The sequence below is a fragment of the Danio rerio genome, chromosome 12 (genome assembly GCF_049306965.1).
Source record: "Danio rerio strain Tuebingen ecotype United States chromosome 12, GRCz12tu, whole genome shotgun sequence".
NCBI lineage: Eukaryota > Metazoa > Chordata > Actinopteri > Cypriniformes > Danionidae > Danio > Danio rerio.
This window is the reverse complement of record NC_133187.1, coordinates 36,494,384-36,519,471: the sequence shown is the minus strand read 5'-3', so window position 1 is coordinate 36,519,471 and position 25,088 is coordinate 36,494,384. Positions and strand designations below refer to the sequence as shown.

Genomic DNA, 25,088 nt, shown 5'->3' with positions numbered 1-25,088 from the left:
AATAATAAAAATGACACATAAGTATACCTTTACTGCTAAATGTCAGATATCAGACAATTTCTTTTTCTAATGCACTCTTAGACAAGTTTTTATCATTCAAAAGCAAGAAAAAAGACGGATACAGACAGGGTTAGATATGTAAGACGAGTTACATTAAATAAATAAGGCAATTTTTAAAAAATACAACAGAAAAGGTTAACAAACTGTATAGAAATCTTCTGTTTGGCCATTATTGTATATCTAGTTTTCTCTATTTGAATAAACAGGTCAAACATCCAATGAAAGTAGCTGGGCAAAGAAGGCTTTTTCCAGTTCAGTAGTATAATTCTTTTCGCAATTATTAAGCAAACGCCTAATACACTTGACTGCAAAGATGTCAGCGATAAATTTGTAGGATTAAGTCCAAACAGTGCCACTAAAAGACATTGGTTCAACTTTTAGAAGAAAAACATTAGAGATTGATTTAAAAATTGACTTCCAATAAGAAATCAACTCTGGACAAAGCCAAAACGTATGATTAAGTTTAGCTGGATCTGGTCGGCATCTGTCACAAATAAGATCAATTTCTGGGTTTATTTTAGACAGTTTAACTTTTGTCCAATAAGTTATGTGTAATAGTTTACACTGTATCAGTAAATGACAAGCACAGGTAGAAGTAGTATGTACACGATGAAGAACTTTTAACCATTCTGGTTGGCATTTTTAGTTTGCTATTTGCATGCAGTATGTATCAGATGGCCTGTGGGCTCTACCAGGACAACAGGTGACCTTAAAGCTTCTGTGTCTGTCTCCCCTCCTCAAAAGTCTGTCCCTGGGTATAACATCTGTGCTCCTTTTTAAGGCCAACACCCATCACCTAACCCTTATTACAGGCTTAATAACCAAGCGCATGCTCTCGTGAATGAGTGAGCCATTTGGGAGTGGACCCCTCTTGGCCGTTCTCAGCAGGCTGTCAGGAAGGTCTTGTCAGGGGAGCCACATTCATGTGACAGTTTGAGACAGCAGCGCTGAATCGTCTTGACTGGCACTGCGGCTTTCATGAGCCAGAGATCAGGCTAGTGTAGCTGGTGAGCTCACTGGTGACCATCGTTTTGCGTTAATCCACTGAGGTATGGCCAGACGAGCTGTGAGTGCATGGGGCAGACGATGATAAAAGGAAGTTTGCATTCACTCTCTGCCCACGGGTTGAGTGCACAACATGATGAGGAAAGAGATGTGGAAATGTGAGGGTTTTTTACCCTTGGGACTGAGGATGACTTTTGCAAAGAAAAAAGAGAGTGAAAAAAGAGGGACGGAAAAGGGGTGGAATCTTATAGCCGTAAATCAATAGGCCTTCAGAGCGATAAGTGAGACTTGCCTTGAGGCGAAAGAAAAACCTTTGTTCATACTTTTCTCATTCCTGTATCTTTCTCTCTCTCGCTTTCTCTCTGTAGATGTAATGGAGCAGCAGGGACTGTGGCCCCCTGTTTACGGAGCCCGAGGGCCCACCTCACACATGCAGCATCCCGCAGTCTATTCCCGCTCCCAGTTTCTACGGCAACAGGAACTCTACGCGCTGCAGCAACATCAGCACCAGCAGCACCGTGCAGCACAGGCTATGGAGTTGGCGCACAGACACAGTCACTCACAGGTAACACATGGAGGAGGATTTGTACACACGGTTAGCCCTGCTTCCTCATACACCTCAAGGTGATTTCCCAGCAGCTATTTCTCTGCGTCTTTCAGCAGACCTACCCAGGACGCCCGAGGTTGCGAAAGGCCTGTTATTCCTGCTCTCAGAAATTCATAGCAGTTTTAGCCAAAAGAATGGCCAGCTTTCATTTTCAAAGTGCATTTTAATGTTGGACATTTTGAAAGAGTGGGATTCTTCTCAGGAACGGGGCCGGTTTCTGCTTTTATCTGACTTCTTTTGTACAAAGAAGCAGAGCAGAATGCAAGTGAACAGTGGATCATTAGCACCCATTGTACTGCATCCCTGGTGGATGTCCTTACGTAAGAAACCTGAGACGACTGAATCATAACTAGCTCCATGTTAAAGTCCATATTTATTGCATTTCAGTTGTGAAAACTAGGAATAATGTTGACATGCATAGTGCTTGACTTCACAATGTATGCTGGTAGTCTCTTAAATATCTTGTGTTTCTGCAGAGGAAACCTGAAGATCCCCCGATCGATCTGGTTGAGGGACCATCTGAACCCCACGCACCCAAACACACCAAGCCTTTTTCCGTTGGACCTTCCCCTAAACCTCCACCCTCCTCCTCATCCCCTGGGGGCTGTGCTTCTCGTCTTTCACCCTGCTGTCGCTCACCAGCCCCACGGTCCCACCTCAAGAGTACGCCCTGCACACCCTGCCCTGAACCCAGCCCGGCCGTGGCTGCCCCTCGCTCCCCAGCGCTCAGCCCCCATTCCACCCCCCACCACCTGCCAAAACCTGCTGAGTCCCAGGACAAGAGGGGTGAGGGCCAGCCACCACAGGACTACCCTCAATCACTGGAGCCTGGTGAGTTGGAAAATGACACCATTCATAAATGTTATTTAGGCCCAATCCCAATTATATTTTTGTACCTCTACTCAAAGGGAAGGACTTCAAAATTTAGCCCTAGAAATGGGACAGCACTGCAAGACCTGCACACGTCATCATATATCATCACGATCTCTTACTTCATATGAACTCGACAGTGGTGACTGCTCTAGTTATTCCAGTTGCATTATTTTTTGGTATTTATCTTCAGGAAATCACTGAAGGCATATATTATGTTATCATAAGTCTATTACTTTTTAAAGTCGGACTCATGATAGCTTGTGTTCTACATGAGTCCGACTATAAAATTTAATGGACTTGTTTATTTGGAGCAATAATTAATTCTTTAAAAAAGGGTGAAAAGAGTAAAGAATAAAGCCAGAATAGTGCTTTCATCTAGCTCGCTTCCTATCCCAATGCCCTCGTATTTGCGTCAGGATAAAAAACAGCGACTAGAGGAAAGAGGCTGGAACATTTCATTTCATTCTCAAGGTTAGGGTCTTGCCATCGCGTCTAGCTCCACAAACCCCTGGGGGAGAGGGAGTGAAGTGAAGGAGAGAAGGAAAAAAAGAGGAGACGGCCGAATAGAAAAAGACCCTGACCACAGGGACAGTCAAAAGAAGAGAGAGATATTTTGTTGCAGATAAGATACACAGGGCCTTTTGAAGGACTTGTTGCCCTTTGATTACTGAAGACAATCATCCTGTTATGTGAATAGAAGTGCAAGCACTGACTTTTCACTTTGTATTTGTGTCTTTACACTATTGTATCCATTTGTGACACATTTGAATGTGCAAGAAAGCACAGATGCTGTGGGGAGTGGCCCGCCATACAAGGTAGGTGCGATAGAGACAGACAGGAAACAGTAGGGAGGTCAGCGAGACAGCAGACAGGGCCTCTCTTATCCTTCAGAGGTCCTTGAGTGCTGGCTGGCGGAGGGATACGCATTCATCTGGCGGATGGATACCATCAATAACACAATGCTGAGGTGACAGGACTGGCTGTGCAATCACACCAAGACACCATGCTGTCATCAATATACCGAGCAACACTGTAGATCTCATATACACTCACACGTACTTGCTCTTTCATTCACGCAATGTTCCCTGTCCAATTGTTTGCACTCGTGTGCCAGACGAGACAAATACACACTTTCACTTAAAGACTAATTTATACACAAACATTCCTCCATGCACTCTTTCTCTCTCACACACACTGCATCCATAACAACTTGAACATAATTCAATATTCATGGAAAATTCGCTCATGCCTGTGCCATAGCCTTTATGGCGCCGGCTCCATTATGAGTGTGAGTTATACTAGATAAACGGAGCGAATGGTACACACTGTCGCTAATGCTTCTGTATACAGCATATATATCACCCTTCTCTGCACTTCAGCGGCAGGGGGCCGTGCCCCTTAACTGACAAGGTCATATTGTGATGTGTATTACAAATGAATGGTAATGGCTTGCTGGTTCGCTGTGCGCTGAAGTGTGTTTCAGGAGCAGTTAAATCTTTATGCTTGTAATAGAGTGACTTCAAACAAGGTTGAGGAGCCCAAACCAACATCAATGTTTATGGAAACACTCAATCAGTTTTATTCTCATTTTTGTCTTGTAGATCTCCCTCCTGGCTACACTTACCCTGCCATTGCCATGGGTTACAAGGGTGGACCCTCCCCTCAAGAAGTCCAATTGGCTGAGCATGCAGACTTGGAGGCGGAGCAAGCAGAACCTGCTGAACCTGCACCCCGGCCACACCCACTTTCACCCAAAGGGGAGGAGCCTGTGTGCCACACTGGAGTCGGCTCTCCCATTAGAATATCCAAGGAAATAGAGGATGTAGAGGAGGAGGGTGGAGTGATAGAAGAAGATGGACAGGTGGATGAAGGGCAGGTGGATGCCACTCTTTCCCAAACTTCTCTTTGCCCCACCTCTGACACCTCTGTCGCAGAGCCGTTTTCAGACAAAGCAACCGCGATACCCAACAGCCAAACATGTGGAATAGTTAGCCCAGCACCAGCTGAAGAAAACAATGAGCGGGATATGGACCTACAAGTTCCCATGATAGCTCCCTTGACCACCACACAGAATTTACAGTCTGTGGAGCCTACCAAACATGACCTAGACAGGACTGTTGAGGATGGGTGCACACCTCCCACTAACTCATCCACTCCACCTTTGTCCCCCTGCCCTGTGCCCTCTGATCTGGGGAATCAGTACCCTGGGAGCTGCATATGGAGTTTGGAGCTGCTCATCGCAGCAGCACTATGTGCTACACGAGATGCACGCATGGCAATGTCTGTACCAGTGTCGGGGAATGCAGTGGCACCTAATTATGGCATAGAATTACTGAGTGAACTGGCAGAGTTGGAACAATCCCAACAGCAGAGGAACAACACAGGAGAGAACGGTAAGGACAAGCATACACGTGCACACAGTACTGAGATTATCAGAATTGTGAATATGGACTGTTCATTGTTCAATTCTTAATTGTTACTCGTTTTTTAATCTCTATGCAAGTGTACAATGATTTTCCAGATTTTGTAACTGATATAGGATAATAATGAGGTTCATATTGTGCAAAAAGGTTAATGAAAGGGTTAAGTTGCCCTGTACTGTATATTTTTGTTTGCACATTTATTAATGTTCTAGCTGATCAAAAGTGGCAGGGTTATGGTTACATGCATCTTGTTTCCTTTCTTATTGTTATTTGGATTGGATGGTGGCAGAACTGAATGCAAGTTATTTGAAAGTGGCAGGTTTTAAGCCCATCACATGTTAGAGACATTATTTGCGATCCTCCAATTTATTTATTTTAAATCTTTTAGGGAGCCTTGAAGGTGCAGTATGTTTTCTGCCATAATGCTTACCGTTTAGCATAATAGATTTGAAAACACAGTCCCTCCCCTGCTGTCCAAAACCATGCCTCCTGACATCACGAATGTGCACTTTATGAGCCATCCTTCCTCTCTACCTCTGAAAATGCACATCACGTGATAACACAGACACAGACGCACACACAGCCATGCGCTCGAGACAGCAGGTCCAGGCAGTCAGAGGACTGCTTCAATCTTTCACTCACTTGTACTTAGTCATTTTAGCGAACACCTCAGATACTGTTGACTGGTTCCTGTTGGTTGTGCGTCTTTTTTACCGACGCCAATATAACGACACAGATCACTGCCTATTCACGAGTCCCGCAGACAAAAGTGATTGACAGGTAGTAATTATGTGTGTATCTTGCCTTTATTCATTTACTGTATGATTTGTTTATGGGTAAAACAAAGACCATGCAGGTCAGGTAGTTTAAACGGTAGGCTACAAATAATTAATTGGTCATTAATGAATTAATTATTCATAATCGAAAATCGAATCAAATCATGACTTTAGAATCGAAAATGTAATCGAATCGAGGATTTGGAGGATCGTGACACCCTTAGTAGCAAGCAAAACTTGTCATGATGTGCAATATTTCATGCATGCAAGGATCACTGGTCTTACTCTCTCACATGCTTTGTCCTAAAGGGACTATGGTGCTTGGCCAGTAAACTGCAGGAATTACACTTATTACAAAGCCATACTTACAAGATATTTCAGACCGAATATTCAGAGTAGCATTGTGAACAATATAGGGAGCGCGTTACAGTTATTGTTAAAAAATGAACCAATGTCAATATAAAACCAACTTCAGCTCAGTAAAGCAAGCTAGGCGGAATAGCGCTATTCACTGATGTTCTGTTGTTAAACTAAAGGAAAATCTACATTATTAATGCTGTAAAAGGTCCCTTATGAAATTGAAAATAGTCACATCGACCATTCGACGGAAGATTTCAGTGGCTGAACAACACTACTGTACATAAAACCCATTCGTAAAACAACAAAATCTGCCGAAAGCAAACAGCAGATCTACATCAACGGGTGCGCACATGTACAAATCTACATTTGTTGACAGACAGTTTGGGCTACATATCAGAATCATGGGAATCGTTACACATTTTAATTGGATGATCTTTTTTAGTCGTATGCCTTACCCAAAATATGAAAATGCATGTAAATACATTTAGATCATTTGCTTCGATCAGTGCTAGTGGAATGTAAAGAGAATTTTAACCAGCGCAACAAAAAATGTTTCTGAAGACAATCACCTTCTGCACCTTTAATTGTTTCCCAATTTCATTTAGTTTCATCCTTCCCAACATGCACCTCATCAACTCCCACAGGTTCAGAAGGCTGTCCATCCTGTAGCATTTCCAGCACCAACAGGTTTACAAAAGGTAGTTAAAAAGGGCCAGAGATATGGCCATTCTGTTCTTTCACAATCGAAAGCACAGCCAATCATACACAATTTAATTCCTCATCAGTGATTTGCATGAGCGGTCTTGTAGCTCTGTGATACAGGCAACAGGGGAAGACTGTGACGGAGGCTTTCATTTTTTTTTTCCAGCATGAAAAGAGGTGCAAAAAATAGGGTTTTCAGTCCAACCAGATCTCCAGGCTTTGTGTGAAGGAAAGATAACAAAGCTCCCCCACCACCTCCCCAATACCGCCATCCTGACAATGTGTGCAGACACACACCGAAATACACACAAACGCTAACTCTCAGCTGACCGTCCAGCTTTCCACTTTCATTGGAACACACGCACACACACACTCTCACTCGACTGTGTGCTAGCTTGTGCTTCTGCCTTCTTTTCCTGCCTACAGATCAAATGCTTCTCGGCCTTTTGGGGCTCAGCACTTCCTGTGGGAGAGACTAAGATGGAGCACTGAGGAGGGGGCTGTGTTTTTAAAGGGCTTTAGCCTGTCTTAAAAGGCAGCTCTAATGATAGCTAGTTCCCCCCGGGTCTGCCGTATTGGACTGTGTCCACTCACTCTTCCTGAGGGACGGCTCCCCTGCCCCTGCTCCTCAAACCTGTTTGATCACTTTTATAAGCCTCATTTTAGATGGAAAAAAGCCCCAGCGCTTTCCCACAGCTCTCAGAGTCCCTCAGTGCGAAGTTGATGAAATAGTAAAAACAGCTGATCTTTTTCCTCTCAGGACGACAGTGTTTTTGTCGGCTAATTAGGCCCCATTGTTGTGAGTGCTGTTGTAAAGGCTTGTTGCTTTTCCAGGGACCGTTTAGGGTCTCCCTGCCAAAGGATGTTTTTATTTACGCCAGCATTCTCTAGCAGCTGAGAAATCCCCAACACTCGCACTGCACAGGAAAAAAAAAGTCCAACCGCATTTGGCGCTGTGCGTCCTTTTAACTGTATGCGTGTGTGAGTGTGCGCATTTTCCACCCATATTATTATAGGGATGTAATCTGCTGTGTAATTCTTGTCTAAGCAAGCTGCACTAAAGGGACTAATAAGAGAATATGATGAAGCTCTTTGCAGCGGGGGAGAAGTCATCAATAAACACACCCGCCGTTGAATTATTAAAGAACTGGAGGTGAGGTGGCCACGCGGGCTGTCAGGGCCCGGTCTCTCGCCAGCTAAAGATTTCATATGTGATTGGGTTTACTCTTCAGTGATTTACAGATTTGATTTCAAGCATCCTTATCTATGGCAGACGTCTCGGGTGCTCTGCTAACATTCCTTGCGGTGTTCTGGGCATTGTGAAGTACGGACAAATAACGTGATAAAATTATATAGATTTTGAGAGGTTCTTTGAAGTATTGTTGGTAGTTGTTATTGATTGGTCAGTGAAACCACTGTTACCGCTCTTTTTTTCCTCAGATGTCTCTTAAATGCTCTCAGAGAGCGTTATCTCTCTTCTCTCCTTCCCTCTCTCATTTTCATTTCTTTTTTAAGCCTCAGCTTTCCATCCCTCTTGCACGTCTTGTTTTCATTTTATCACTCTATCCATGTTGCCGTTCCATGGCTCCAGTCCCCACCGCTCTCATTACAGCAGGGGCGATGGGCATCGATTTCAAAAAGACCACCACAGGGCTAAAAGTGGCACAATGATTTCAGCCAGGTGGGAAACTGAAGACCCTCCCAGACCACCATAATCCAGTCTTGCTCAGCTTTCTTTCTTTCTTTTTTTTTCGTTTTCTTCACTTTTCTTACTCACTTTCTGTTTCAGTTGAGAGATTTTCTTCATGCAGTTATAATTCCTTTTAAAGCAGGTACAACCTGTCATTCACATCCCCCACCCTTTTTTAAGCATATGTCCAGGCCACATATTTAGCCTCATAATTATTTGAAGAAATCAAGCCTATTTTAGAATTTATTTTATTCATAATATTTTTTAATAAAATAATATTTATAATTAAAGATCATCTATGATGTAAATCATCTTTTGTAAGCTGTTTGGACAGAACTGTGTGTAGGTAAAGTGTGTCCACATTTATATTGGAGTGATGTGTGATGAGTAGAAGTGTGGTTTCTCCACCCACCGAATTGATTGTCAGTCGCATATTAACATGTCTCTGTAGTAATGCGTATAATCATATCAACAAGACAGGACATGCGCAAAGCAATCAGGATTAAAAGATCTGTTCAGCGATCTGTGATCATCAATCATCATCAAATGTGATCAAGACTGAATTTTACAAGTTTAAAACTATTCAAATTACATCGATTTCATCTTTACTTCATTACAACAGCCGTGTGTAAGTACAATTATAAAAGAAGACGATTTAATCCCGGATTGTGGGCGTTAAATCAGATTTATTTTGTACATTAACATAAAGGATGTCAATACAGCAGTGGATAGTGTGTGTGTGTCTGTGTTTGTGTGCATGAACTTTGTAATGACATTGTGTGTGACTTATCGAAAGACTTGAATTAACTCCACAACAAATACATCAAATAATCATTGGGAAAGTTCTTACTCTAGTATTTCTCACAATTGTTATATAAGATCTGCTTCCTTCATTTCTGTCACTGTGCTGTTTATCTGACGATGCCGTAGATTTAGGCACACTCAGACAGGCACGTAGAAACAGTGGGTGTGGAGAACTAGCATTAAAGGCACAGGCAATAAAAACAGCTACAGGATGCTGAGAGCTGAAAATTGCAATATTCTAAAGGTATAGTAAATAATCTGATGGGTGTTTTGAGCTAAAACTTTACAGACCCATTCTGGAGACACAAAAGGCTTAACTTAAATGTTGAAAAAGGAGTAAAATAGGTGTAGGAGTAAATTCTCCATCACATTTGATTGTAAATTTATTGTCATTGTCAAAATTAACAACGAGATATTGTTGAACTACATAGCAATGGTAATAAAGTCATGCAGCCCAAAAAAGTGCTTAAAAAGGTCCAATCGCTATTATTTTTTTGTGGTAGGATTATATATATATGAAATGTGTGTAGATATGGACAGAATGTGGGAAATGGTCTGTTTAGCAGCTTCATTTCCTCTGGATATTCAGTAATTGAAGTATTTAATTAATATTAATGGAAATTAAAAATAGTTGACATACAGTGCTCAGCATATATAAGTACGTCCCTCACAAATCTCTCTTTTAAATTCATATTTGCAACAGGAAGCTATACAATATTATATTTGTGCAAATACATTAGATCAGTCAGAACTGAAGCCAAATCTGGAGCTTATCTTACAAAATTACTTACGATAACGGTCCAAAAACTAGTACAGCCACATTTATATGTTATAGACAAAATATTAAAAAATTAAAAAGAGGAAAAATCAAGAGAAGCAAAAAATGGAAAAACTGAGTTGAAATTTTGTAGGTTGTAAATTTTTTTTTCAATATTTTGATTAAATTTAATTGTATTATCTTTCAATTTCTAAGTAGGTTTGGTGACTAAAATATGATTTTAATAAATATATCTGTTTAATAAATCTATTTTGTTAAATGCACCAAAATACATTGCCTAAATTCACGGAGAAATGGATTCAAGTATAAATTTTCAACATGGAGTGTACTCAATTATCCTGAGCACTGTATGTACAGTTAAAGTCAGAATTATTAGCCTCCCTTTGATTTTTTTTTTTCTTTTTTCATTATTTCCCAAATGATGGTTAACAGATTCAGGAAATTTTCACAGTGTGTCTGATAATGTTTTGTCTTCTGGAGAAAATCTTTTTTGTTTTATTTTGACTAGAATAAAAGCAGTTTTTAATTTTTAAATACCATTTTATGGACAAAATTATTAGCCCCTTTAGGCAATTTATTTTTCAATAGTCTACAGAACAAACCAGTTATACAATAACTTGCCTAATTACCCTAACCTGGCTAGTAAACCTAAGTAACCTAGTTAAGCCTTTAAATGTCACTTTAAGCTGTATAGAAGTGTCTTGAAAAATATCTAGTCAAGTATTCTGTACTGCCACCGTGGCAAGGATAAAATAAATCAGTTATTAGAAATGAGTTATTAATAAAATTATATATATATATATATATATATATATATATATATATATATATATATATATATATATATATATATATATATATATATGTGTGTGTGTGTGTGTGTGTGTGTGTGTGTGTGTGTGTGTGTGTATACACTTAAACTATAGCACATATATACAGCAATTTTTATGTCATCGTTTATAATGAGAATTACCTTTGAGAGTAATGCGGAGAAGTATATAGCAAAATGTTAGAGCAAAAGGAAACTCTTACTTTGTTCGCACAAGTCATTTTTGTAGATGTGCTAGACGGGTGCCTCCGACTGTTACATCTTGCTGTGTTTTCAGCTTTTCGTGATATAAGCGCTTTGTGTTAAAGTTAAAAGTAATTTAAAACCTATAATGATCCCCAAAATAGGCTTTATTAAAAAAATATGTATATATATATATATATATATATATATATATATATATATATATATATATATATATATATATATATATATATATATATATATATATATATATATATATATATATATATATATATGATAATTTATCCTTTTAAATTTGTGGTGAATGAGATCTGACATTTTTTTCTAAGATTCATCATTTTCTCCCTCCTCTTCCCCTGTCCTCTCTTTGGGTTTTGATCTCCTGCTCTCTGGCCTCTGCGCGCAGGTCTGCTCGTGCACCGCGCTATCCCCTTGGAGGAGAAAATTGGATTCTTTCCATGTTAGTAATGAGGGGATGTTTGCGAATAAATAGATAGCTCAATAAACACTTTACTTCTTATTGCCTCTCTCCCCTCCCTGCCTCCCATTTTCCCCTCTATTCAGTCTCTCTACTCGCCGATCGCATACTGTGCCCCTGCCTTGCCATGACGCAACAAAATAGCGAGCCACGGCCGCCCGCTAACACAGACACAGACACTCACACATACACACTCATGCAGTCTTCTCAGTATCCCCAGGCCAGCTCTGGCTGTCATGAATATTCAAGCCTCATTGGCTGAGTGGAGACTGAGCATGTGGCCTGCCCTAATGACAGTGATAAATGTTGAGAATTCGCCCTTCTTCATCTCTCCCTCTCCCTCGCTCTCTCTCTTTCTCTCTGTAACATGGCTCCTGGCATCTAAGCCTCATGTACAGAGATAAGCTCTCTGGTTAATAGCTATCATCATTGCTCATTCAGCCTCTGAAAGCACAAAGTGCTGTCAGGAAACAGCGGCGTGCTTAGAGGCGGCTTTGTACCGTTTGAGGCTTTCCTCTTTCTCTCTCTCTCTCTGTCTCTCTCTCTCTTTCTTCCACTCTCCTTTTTTTTTGCGCCTTTACAGGTTTTTCCGCTCGCATCTTCTGGGACAGACTGGATGTCTGTTTTGCTAGGTCACTTTTGAATATACATGGAGAGACACAGGCCTCTGTTTGCATCTGTTAATAACATCTGTCTCTGGTGATTCCTGCTAAATGCACACAAAACATATTTGAAAATGGTCAGAAAAACATGATCACATCCTGTTGTAGCTCAGACAACAATAATATTCACATACTACCCAGAGTATACCCAATATGCAAATTTGGCCACAGCAGAATGAACCAACAAGTTATCCAGCATATGTTTTATGCAGTGGATGCCCTTCCAGCTGCAACCCATTACTGGGAAACACCCATGCACTCTCATTCACACACATACGATTCAGCCTATTTATTCAATTCACCTAAAGCGCATGTCTTTGGACTGTGGGGGAAATCGGAGCACCCGGAGGAAACCCATGCTAAAACGGAGAAAACATGCAAGAAACACCACACAGAAACGCTGACTGACCCAGCCGGGGCTTGAACCAGCAACCTTCTTTCTGTGAGGTGACAGTGCTAACAAAAGAGCCACCATGTCACCCTTTATATAATTTATATATACATATATTTAGTTCATTGAGATGCGGTTATAATTTACTTCTGTTTTTTCTTCTGCAGAAGACAAAAGAAAACAAAATTCTGAAATCTCTTTTCCAAAAAAAATCATATTGTGTACTGCAGTACAAAGAAAGTCACAATTTTGGAATAACAGAAATATACTGTTTGTATATAATGATTGAAAATTCGTTTTTGAGTGATTATCGCTTTAATAATTGCACCTTGGAGTTTGTGCTTTGTTTTGAAATCAACTTCAGATCTGCTTTAAATCTCATTAAACACATCTGCACCAGTTAATCAGGATCTTGAGGATTATTAGAAACTCCCAGGGTTGCTTGTTGGAGCCAAATTCTGCAGGAAGTTAGACTTTGAGGAACAGGATTGGACATCCTTGTCCAATCAGGATTGGATATCCTTAGACAGATATCTTCCTGTAACTTTTGCTTCTACTATTGTAATAGTGTATATGCAGATGTATGCAGAAAGACATGAAAATGTTATTATGAAAAAAAGTATTCTGGGTCAAACACTTCTCATGAACTGTATGTAGTTACAAAATCAATTCGTTTAAGGTCTGTTTTCTTCACTGCCTGATTGATATATGATATAAAGTGTGTCTCCGAATGTACAAGAATGCACTGCATTTAATTAAATTTCCCTCTCATATCTTTAAAATAAAAACATTTATTTACCCCAGTATTTTCAATAAAGCTTTAGCGCTAGCCTGCTGATCCTGATGGGCACATACATGTAAACGGCTTTTTTATCTCGTTTAACGCTTGAACAGCCAAATCAATGCTAAAATCTGTTTAACTGATTACATTTTACATTACAACATGGATGCTGTAAAAGGAACAGGAACAGGAATAGGAACCGTAATAAATAGAAAAAAGTCACAATAACCATTCACTGGAAGTTTATTGGTATGGGAAGAAACACTAGCTGTGCATATACCTTATGCAAGAGGAGATGATGTGATGTATCTTTTATTGTCTTAATTTCTTCTTATTCTGTGCAGATGACGACATGTTGACCTTTGATCTCCAAAGTTTGGCAACCTTAGCTGCCGCCCGGGCCTTGGAGCTGGCTCCGCCTATACCAGCAGACTCAACCCCACCTCTTCGCAGAATACTCAATCTGCGCAAGAAATGCAAGTGGACGCCTCGCTCTGAACCGGTATACTTAGCTCATTTTCATTTATACTGTATATGTAGCCATGCCTGTTCAGTGCACATGGAAAGGATTCATAGGGCTTCACTTTTTCCACATTTTTTTTATGTTACAGCCTTATTCCAAAATGGATTAATTTCATTTATTTCCTCAAAATTCTACACACAATAACCCATAATGACAAAGTGAAAAAAAAAGTTTTTAAAATTGTTGCAAATTTATAAAAAGAAAAAGAAAAAAAAGAAAAATCACATGTACGTAAGTATTCACAGCCTTTGCTCAAAACGTTAATGATGCACCTTTGGCATCATAACTACAGCCTCAAGTCTTTTTAAATATGATGCCACAGGCTTGGCACACCTGTCTTTGGGAATTTTTGCCCATTCCTCTTTGCAGTACCTCTCAAGCTCTATCAGGTTGGATGACAAGCGACGGTGTACAGCCATTTTCAGATCTCTCCAGAGATGTTCAATAGGATTTAGGTCTGGGCTCTGGCTGGGCAACTCAAGGACATTCACCGAGTTGTTGTGAAGCCGCTCCATTAAGATTTTGGCAGTGTGCTTTGGGTCATTGTCCTGCTGGTAAATGAACCGTCGCCCCAGTCTGAGGTTAAGAGCACTCTAATGCAAGTTTTTATTCAGGATGTCTCATTCATGCATTGCTGCATTCATTTTTCCCTCTATCCTGACTAGTCTTCCAGTTCCTGCTGCTGAAAAACATCCCCACAGCATGATGCTGCCACCACCACGCTACACTGTAGGGATGATATTAGCCTGGTGATGAGTGGTGCCTGTTTTTTTTCCAAACGAAACGCCTGGCATTCAAGTTAATATTTAAGAATTTTGTTTCTTATGGTCTGAGACTCCTTCAGATGCTTTTGGCAAATTCCAGGTGGGGAGGGGCTTCCATCTGGCCACTCTACCATACAGGCCTGATTGGTGGATTGCTGCACAGATAGTTGTCCTTCAGTAAAGTTCATCCCTCTCTCCCCTCTTTTTTAGGTTTTTTATTTTTAATAAATTTGCAACAATTTAAATAAATATTTTTTTTACATTGTCATTATGGGCGATATTGTGTGTAGAATTTTGAGGAAATAAATTTATTTAATTCAATTTGGAATAAAGCTGTAACATAAATATTTTGCTCAAAATACATGATGTCAATTTAAAGCTCCAGGTTTAACTGAAATAAAACCAAATTGTACTATGACTTGGCAAAACACAAACACAGCAACTTATGATCCAGTGTTTTCAGTGTTTCAATAAGCAGTAAATGCAGCAGTACAAAGACCATAATTAGATATGGGATTGATCAATTCGCTTGTTTCACTGTAAACTGTGCAAAACCATTTATTCACTTTTAAAAAGTATAAATTTAGCAATATTTTAGTGTAAAAGGGAAAATTTTTTACTGTAACATTTTTTTACACCGTATTAATCAGTAAAAAAATACTATTGGTGTTGTTCAGACATTTTCAGAAAGCAAATAAATGCTTTCAGTGTATGGAAAAGAGTATTGTGAACATTATTTAACATATCTCCGACTGTGCTCTTCAATAAAAAAAGCAGATCAGCCAGAATGACACAGTGCTGACAGGCATTTAGACGCTGTTAGCTGAGATTATTTGTTCCATGTGTAGGTGTGTCCTGTTAAGGCTACCATGGAAACGCTGGACCAGGAGGAGCTAGCGATGCGTGTGCGGCTGGCAGAACTGCAGCGGCGCTACAAGGAAAAACAGAGGGAGCTGGCCAAGCTACAGAGAAAACATGACCACCAGTGAGCAAACCGCAGACCACTTTCACAAATACACACCCTCCACATAGAAATGCACTCTGCACACCTTTCAAAAGCCTTTTGCGCACATGCATGGATAGATCGAACTCTCTCTTCGATCTTTTAGCACGCACACACTCTCAGTCTTTCTCTAGTCCCCTCGCAACGCTCTGCTGAGACCACCCAGTGTGTGCTGAGCCCTCTTTGCATAAGCCTGAGCTGTGCTTAAGTCTTTCCTCTAGTCCACTCTAACAATTAAGATGGCTTAGTGTTTCGTTCCATTCAACATCATTAGTGTGAATTAGAGTGATTGACAGGCTGTGTGTGTGTGCGTGTTTGTGTGTTTACAGGAAAGAAGAGACCGCACGCAGTCCAGCTCGTCGAGGACCTGGAAGGCCACGCAAGCGCAAGTCCACATCGGCACCCCCTATACCCACCGATGCCCCTAAAAAAGTCAAGTGAGTGTTTCCTTTTGAACTTGTTTCTGCATGCTTCCTATATCCATGTATTTGTGAGGGATACATCGCATTGAATGAAGTACAACTGACTTTCCTCAGTAGAAATGTGTTTTATATTGTGTTTTCATTCAATTTAATGAGAACTTCATCTACCCTACATTATTTGTGAACCTTCAGACTTGGGATTGTTCAGGTGGCAGATTAAATTAATACTAATTTTAGACTTACATTAACAGTGCTATCCTTACACTTAGGGCTGGACGATATGGCAAAAATGCAATCTCGATAATTATTTTCATTATTAAACAATAACGACATATATTTCAATATAAGTTGTTAATGCTTCCAGATTTAAAAGAGGATCCCAAAAATGACTGAAGCCACAAAAATTAGAGGGTCCATTAAATGGCTTAACATATTTTCGGATGATAAATTTTTGGTGGACACAAATTCGAAAATCTCTAATATCAACACACTTTTAAATTTCCATTGTTGCACATTTCTGCTGTGTGATTGGCTTGTAGATCAATATAAAAGAAAAACAAGTCCAGAGCTTATTATAGTCATTGACATAAATTTTATTGCGATCCGATATAATATAGTTTATTGGCCTAGCCCTACTTACACTTCAAAGTGCGCAAACTAAAATTATCAATTTAGCATTTTAGCAAAATTATTGTTGCAAAAACTGATCACAAGTCATGATGTTTTTGGCATCTCAGTTTACTGTTAGTGCTGCCATACAATATCTGCTAGTGGGTCTGGGTTTGTCGATTTACGTTCTTTCACTGTAAATGTGCACTTGCTTGTATTTTTTATTTATTAATTTATTTTCCTTTGGCTTAGTCCCTTTCGCCAACTTATCCGGCATATATTTTACTGTACACAGCGAATGCTCTTCCAGCTGCAACTCTTCACTGGGAAAAATCCATGCACTCTAATTCACACACGTATAGTATGGTTAATTTAGTTTTTTTAATTCACCTGTACCACATGTCTTTGGACTGTGGGGGAAATCTGGAGCACCCAGAGGTAGAACACGGGTAGAACATGCAAACTCCACACAGAAACACCAACTGGGACTCGAATCAGTGACATCTTGCTGTGAGGTGACAATGCTAACCATTGAGTCACCGTGTCACCCCCTTAACTGTATTCAATCATTTATTAATAAATAAATAGATTATGAAGTAAATCTCCAAGACTGCTAAATGATGTTGGCAAAAACTAAAAGGTTTTTCCATTGTGTTTTTAAAAAGTTTGCTGTATTGTATGCCAGGAGGCCAGTATATGGCACTATATTCATATCATATTTAAATGATGAGATTCTCATTTACAAGTGTTTACATGGATATGACAATGGCTTTGTTTTCAAAAACTTCCAATTTGAAACCTGTTTTTAAATTTGTGTGCTTTCAGCACAAAAATGGCTTTATCATATAAACTTGACGCACAAAAAGTTTCCAGTTTTTTGCTGAAAAAATTGGACAATACCTGACAAAAGTCTTGTCGCTTATCCAAGTTTTAGGAACAACAAATAATAACTTGACTTCTACTTGGTCATTTGGTATCAGAAGTGGCAGGCCCGTGCAGAGACCGTCCAAAGGGCATGTGCAGGAAAAATTTTTGGAAGAGCGGGGAGTCTGCAGGAGTGCTGCAGATCTGCAGAGTGGATGCGCGCTTATTGAAGAGCGGTGTTGTTGCGCGCGTACTGATCAGCTGTGTTGTCGCGCGCATACTCAAGAGCAGTGTTGTCGTGCGCCTACTGAAGGGCGGGACCGAAGTTGTGCCGCGTCGCGGGGGCACTTTTGATCATTTTGGAAGGGCACTTTCTATCCAAGACTAAAAAGGGCATGTGCACTGCACAGGTTGAGCCCTATGTGTGCACGTGCCTGAGAAGTGGGTTATATGAAAGGCAAAGGCCACTAGATTACGCTTATTTTTACTAAGATAAAAATATAATCATGTCTTGATATTTCATTAATTAGGACAGTAAGGTCTGACTTTGCTTCGACAAAAGTCTTGTCGCTTAACAGAAAAGATGTACAGTATAGAATATAAAGTCATGCTGCAGTGGAAAAAAAATTAATATTGTGCATGACTCCCATGAGCTTAGACGCATTAATAGCGTATTAATAGTCAACTGTAATGGCAAAGAAAGCATTCATGCAGGACCCCCAGAGTTCATCAAGATTCTTTGGGTTCATATTTAAGCCTTCTCCTTCATCTTACCCCAGATATGCTCTATAAGTTTCATGTCTGATGACTGGGCTGGCCAATCCTGGAGCACTGAAATCTCTCTTTTTGGCTGAACTATGAGAAGGAGTGCTATCCTGCTGAAGGATTTGCCCTTGTCTGTGGTTTGTAATGTAATGGGGAGCACAAATGTCTTGACACCTCAGGCTGTTGATGTTGCCATCCTCTCTGCAGATCTCTTGCACACCCTATACTGAATGTAACCCCAAACCATGATTTTTTTCTTCACCAAACTTGACTGTGTTCTGTGAGAATCTTGGGTCCATGCAGGTTCCAATAGGTCTTCTGCAGTATTTGTGATGATTGGGATGCAGTTCAACAGATGATTCATCAGAAAAATCTACCTTCTGTCACTTTTCCAAATGATCAACTAGAAGTAAAGTTATTATTTTTTATTATTTGCTGCTCTTACAACTGGGATCAATGACAAGACTTTTGTCAGGTAGTGTTGTGCAAATGGCACATTACAGTAACTGCACTTTTAATACACAAAAAAATAGCAAATATCATATATGTTTATATATATATACAGTATATTTGGGAATTTCTCATAAGTGTGTGTGTACTGTAATATGTGTACATATGCTTAGATTCATAATATCTCCAAGTACAGTTAATAAGGTTGTTGTTCTACTTCTCTCATATAGCAATAATGAAAATGCCCTTCCACAGTTCTCAAGTGAGAGAGTTGGGATTAAATTTGAGCTTTACTGCGACCAGTTTTAAGCCTATCTCAGGAAACAATTCCTTACCTGTAGCCAAACGCTTCACATGCATTAATAACCGTCTAGATAAGAGATGTTTTGAAGGATTATGTTTGGGAACTCATTTAGTACGTTCGTGTGCAATCCCACGGATTGTGAGCGTGTGTGTATGTAAATACGTCTAGAAGGCTCCTATCAGTCCATACAAGGCAGACTAAGTGCTTAATCAGTGCAAAGAGCCGTCATTAATCATATTTACAACTTCCATTGATTATCTACAAGTGTTGCGACTCCCTTCCAAGCCATGACGCGTCTGCGATATTAATTTGATAAAACACGGAGACCAATTGCCTGCACAAAGTCAGGGCTTTAAGTTATCACTCTGATGGATGAGCATTCTCCCTTGAGATACACCGCTGTTTACGCCAGGCCTCAGACGTTTTGATAAACTCGGTCAAATCAAGTTTACCCTACCTGATTAACAAAACTCCCATTTTATTACTAGCCTGGTTGATTAGCAGCGTGCTAATGAAAAGCAGGAGCCAGAGCTTAATTACACATGCTATACCCAGCGCACATTTATCCCTGTCGTTAATAAAGCTCCCCTGCCAAATAAAACAAATGACAACTTCCCGCCACTAAAATTTATCCGAGTCGTAAAAAGCCTTTTTTTAGCGTCCCTTTAGGGAATGGCATATAGGAGCCCATGTCTGACTCTCTCGTCATGGTTTGCGTCAGTTTGATGGTAGGCAACATGAATTGTTGAGCAATTTAAAGCTAACGTTTATTGTGGTGTTTGTCAGCATTATTGGATTTGAGGTTGTGTGTTGAAGTATGTGGAGGTGTTTTAGCCCTTGTGTCCACATTTGTGTACTAAACAGTGTAACCTCCTTTGGCATTGGTGCAAATCTGTTTGAGGTCAAAGGTTATTAGGAGAGGTTAAGGGTGTTGACGGGTCACTGTGGCATTGCCAAGAGGATCAAATCCCATCTGAGTGTTAGGAGCGGGCTTGTCATGTGATCTGGGCTTTTAACCCCAGTGCATCATGGGAGCAAGACTCCACGTATAAAACTGAGTCTGAATGTTCTTAGTTTTCCTTTGATGGACGCTTGTACTATTCCATGAGGCCATTGGAGTAGTATTTTTCCAGGAAAAAAAATAATAAACAAATATAAAATGTAAATCTAATTTATTTGACATGCTACATTCCTCAAAATATGAGGACTTGTTTTCATTGATCATATCTTTAAGTGTGTTTTGTCTGGCTGCTCTTTAATTTTTTGACCCGGTTGTGCTAGGGCAGTAAGACAAAATAGACTTGTACTAAAGATTAATTTTCTGAAAACAAGACTTATATCCTATAGATAATTGAATAAGTACAATGGCATTCAGATGTACTTCGTTTAATGAAATATATTCTTTTAATTGAGCAAGTATGCAATAAAACTGTCAGGAAAGAAATGTAAATATTACAAAAGATTTCAATAGCAATTTAATGCTGTTCTTTTAAATGTTTTGTTCATTGAAGAAAGACAGCTACCACAAAAATATTGGTCATACTTTACAGTAAGGTTTCATTAGTTTATGTATTTACTCACATCAACTAATTATGAACAGTTCTAGTAATCCATTTATTAATTATAGTTTAACATTTACTAATGTATGATTAACTTCCAAATTCATGCTTGTTAACATTACTTAATGCACTGTGAGTTAACATGAACTAACAATGAATAGCTGTATTTGCATTAACTAACATGAACAAATACTGTATTAAATGTATTGTTCATTGTTTGTTCATGTTAGTAAATGCATTAACTAATACAACCTTATTGTAAAGACGTTTTTTAAGAATCAAAATTTTAACCATCTTGTGACACTCAAGACTGGATTAATAATGCCGAAAATGTATCCCAGGAAGAAGAGTAGCAAATGTAAAATATATAAAAGTTGTAAACACACACAGTGTGTACACCTGCAGTTGTTACTTCGCTAGATCTGCAACGTTAAGTCTGAATTACAGTTGCCCAGTAGACACAGAACGCATGTGATTTGTAGATTTTAGCAATATAATTTTCCATGGGTTTTTAAGACATGTAACTTGTGAGCATTTCATGAGAGTTGGGCACTAGAAATTGCTAAAAATTACACACAAAATACCCTTTTCTGTCTTAGAACTTGTCTTGTTTTTGGTCTATTTATTAAAACTTCAAACCAAAAACAGAGCAGGATTGCTGAAAATAGCAGGAATGACGAACCCCCCCACACATCTTTGTCATATTATTTTAGTTGTTTTAAGGAAATACGCACTTAATTTTGACTTATTATTTCTGAAAGTGAAAGCAAAACAATATTTTTACTCTATTTATTTTTTTATTTTAGATATTTGAAATGAAGCATTTTTTTTTTTTGCAGTTTGATTTTTTAATTTCTGTACCTGAATACTGTTAAAATCGGCAGAAAGAAAAGTGAATAGAGCTATACAAACCAAATTGAATAAAAAAACTGGTGAAAATATTCATATTGCAATATTTTTATTTATTGATTTATTTAGTTTAGATATTTGGTCTAGAAATAAGAAAAAAACTCTAAATTAGAAAAGCATTTCTTGCTGATATCTGTACCTGAATACTGTTAGAATCCCCAGAAAAAATTTATATAGAGCTATTTTCATTTCATTTCATTTTCCCTTAGGCTTAGTCCCTTTATTAATCTGGGGTCCCACAGCGTAATGTACCGCCAAATAAAGCTATACAAACCAAAATAAATAAAAAAACTGGTGAAAATGTTCATATTGCAAAACATATTCATTCATTTATTTATTTTAGATATAAATTAGCAATTATTAATTTTCAGCAGTTAGATTTTTTAGTTTCTGTACCTGAATACTTTTAGAATTACCAGAAAACATTGTGAAATAGAGCTATTCAAACCAAAATAAATAAAAAAAAACGGTAAAAATATTTATATTGCAATAAAATGTATATTCTATTAAAAAAAAATCTCATATATAATCATTTATATAAAAAATAAAATCAGATTTTTCCAATATCGTGCAGCCCTAGTAGTAAATGCAACCTTGCAAAAGAGCATAAGAGGCTTTCTTTAAAAACACTGAAAAAAATTCTGTTGTAAACTAGTAAATCTGTCGAAACAAAATAGACTTTTTGATAAAAAGCAGAAAAATAGCACATGTACAAATCGCGTAATTAAAATCTAAACAAATCACTTTGTCTATTTTGCGGTCGTCCAATGCTTTCCTGCACATGAAAACACAGCAGAGCGCTCTTATGCTTGGATTAATGCCAATACATATATCCCTTTGCCAGATTGATTGAAGGTTTTCAGTGGTAAATAATAGCAACATTCGCCATCTTTTGCTTTTCTTTTTTTTTTCAGTGTGAGAATGCTAGAATTTGATTATTGGACTGTGAAGGAGACCATGACAAGAACACGCACACACAAACACACGAGCGTTTTCTCCAGCTCTCGTCTTCCTCCTCTCTTTTCTCTCTCTCTCTCTGCTTGATGATTGTGTCTTGCTAATCAATGCCCTTCCCTGAATAGCATTACTGTGTAATCCTGACCTCTCTGAGGGGAAGGGGTTTGTAATTAGAGGACTGTGAATTCTCCTACCAGCCAGCACACACACACATACACTCGCTCTCTCTCTCAACAGCAGGAATGTGACATGGAGTTGACACAAGGACTAGCGGGGCCTTTCGGGGTCAGCAGGTCATAAGGTCGTGTTTGGGTGGCGACAGGCAGAGCGGAGCGGAGGGCGGAGGACTGTCAGCTCTGCTCTTTAATAGACGCTCATGCCACAGTCCTCATCAACCCGAGCAACCGCACACCAAACCCTGCCTCGCACCCAGTGTCGGGTTACTAATCAGGTTTCCACAGTTACCTGTTCTGCCGAGCCTTTTAGAGACTTAAATGCAGTAGGAGCCAATGAGAGATGCACATGCTAATGCAACTACAGACCAAAGCCTTATTCTCTCTGTTTTGCTGTTTATTAAGACCCTTCACAACTACGTTGGTTCATAGTAGAGGATGTGTAGCTAAATGTACTTGTGTTACGAGGAAGAGAAAGGGAAGTGCACTCTACACTTTCTTCAGATCTGAATAGTTCACTCTTGGTGATGCTTTTGTGCTTTACGATTTTCCCCCCAATTTCCCCTTTATATCTTTTGCATTTTTCCCCTTTATCCCAAAAAATAATTCATCTCCTGGTGAAATTTAAAGTTGGTAATTGTATGAAGTATTTTTTTTATTTATTTAACTTAAAATAAATACTAATTTATTTTAAGTAAGAAAGGCAAAAATGTTAATTAAAATAAGAACAAAAAACAATTATTAAAAATTACAGTAGTTGCTCCTCGATGATACTGAAATAATTCTGTGTTCAAGTTGCATGTGGTGAGTGGTCGATAGAGGTTAGTGTCCATTGATCCAGCTCCGGTCAGTCGACCGACTCTCTCTGGACTGCTGTCTCTCCAGCTTTTTCTCTCTCTCTCACACAAACACACACACACATACACGCACACGCTACATTGAATGTTCTTTGATCTTGGGGAATTTTTCTTTCTCTTTAAAATCGTTTTAATTAACTTTTCTGGCTTTTCTGGTTTTATTTAAGCTGATGAAGTAGAAGTTGTTGAATTTTTTCATATTGACTTTTATTTACACACATAAATTACATATTATTTATGAATATTGTAACTTAAAACTGTATATGTGCACATGTGCAGTGTGAGTTGAGTAATATTTTAGTAATGATGCATTCTAAAATTGTTACAAAAAACTCATTTTTATTATTTATTATATGATAAATTTATTATTTTAAATAAATGTAGCTGAAATTCACTTTCAGCATTATTTATTATATTATATTATATTATATTATATTATATTATATTATATTATATTATATTATATTATATTATATTATATTATATTATGTTATATTATGTTATATTATATTATATTATATTATATTATATTATATTATGTTATATTATATTATATTATATTATATTATATTATATTATATTATATTATATTATATTATATTATATCTGTCACCTCACAGCAAAAAGGTCGCTGGTTCGAGCCTCGACTGGGTCAGTTGGCGTTTCTGTGTGGAGTTTGCATGTTCTCACTGTGTTCGCATGGGTTTCCTCCGGGTGCTCCAGTTTCCCCCACAGTCCAAGGACATGCGGTACAGGTGAATTGGGTAGGCTAAATTGTCAGTAGATTATGAGTGTGTGTGAATGAGTGTGCGCAAACCCAGAGATGAGTTGCAGCTGGAAGGTCATCCGCTGCCTAAAAACGTGCTGGATAGGTTGGTGGTTCATTTGTTGTGGCGACCCAGATTAATAAAGAGACTAAGCTGAAACAAAATGAAGGATTGTCATAATATCTTATGTTATATTATTTTATTCATTCATTCATTTTTTTTCGGCTCAGTCCCTTTATTAATCTGGGGTCGCCACAGCGGAATAAACTGCCATCTTATCTAGCACATGTTTTACGCAGCGGATGCACTTCCAGCTGCAACCCATCACTGGGAAACACCCACACACCTTCATTCACACACACACACATACAGTATGGAAAACTTAGCCTACCCAATTCACCTATACCACGTTTTTGTACTTTTTGTGGGGGAAACCGGAGCACCCAGAAGAAACCCATGCAAACACAGGGAGAACATGCAAAGGCTCAAACCAGCAACCTTCTTGCTGTGAGGCGATTGTGCTACCCAATGCGCCACCGTACTGTCCTATTATATTATATTATATTATATTATATTATATTATATTATATTATATTATATTATATTATATTATATTATATTATATTATATTATATTATATTAATTTGTTTAGTATGATTTTTGTTTGCTCTATGTTTATAGCACATTAAAAAACAACAAATGTTGACCAAAGTGTTTTATAAATGAACCAACACACAAA

General features: G+C 38.7%; 1 protein-coding gene across 6 annotated transcripts in view; it reads left to right on the top strand.

Moving 5' to 3' along the window:
- The window catches only part of bahcc1b (BAH domain and coiled-coil containing 1b), a 194,720-nt gene that overhangs the window by 147,628 nt on the left and 22,004 nt on the right, over positions 1-25,088 (top strand). For all 6 annotated transcript variants that reach the window (XM_073918670.1, XM_073918668.1, XM_073918669.1 and 3 more), the window contains 6 exons: positions 1,434-1,630; positions 2,149-2,503; positions 4,147-4,938; positions 13,768-13,925; positions 15,559-15,695; positions 16,043-16,150. In XM_073918670.1, coding sequence (XP_073774771.1) covers positions 1,434-1,630; positions 2,149-2,503; positions 4,147-4,938; positions 13,768-13,925; positions 15,559-15,695; positions 16,043-16,150 — 1,747 coding nt within the window. The remainder of the gene's footprint in view (positions 1-1,433; positions 1,631-2,148; positions 2,504-4,146; positions 4,939-13,767; positions 13,926-15,558; positions 15,696-16,042; positions 16,151-25,088) is intronic.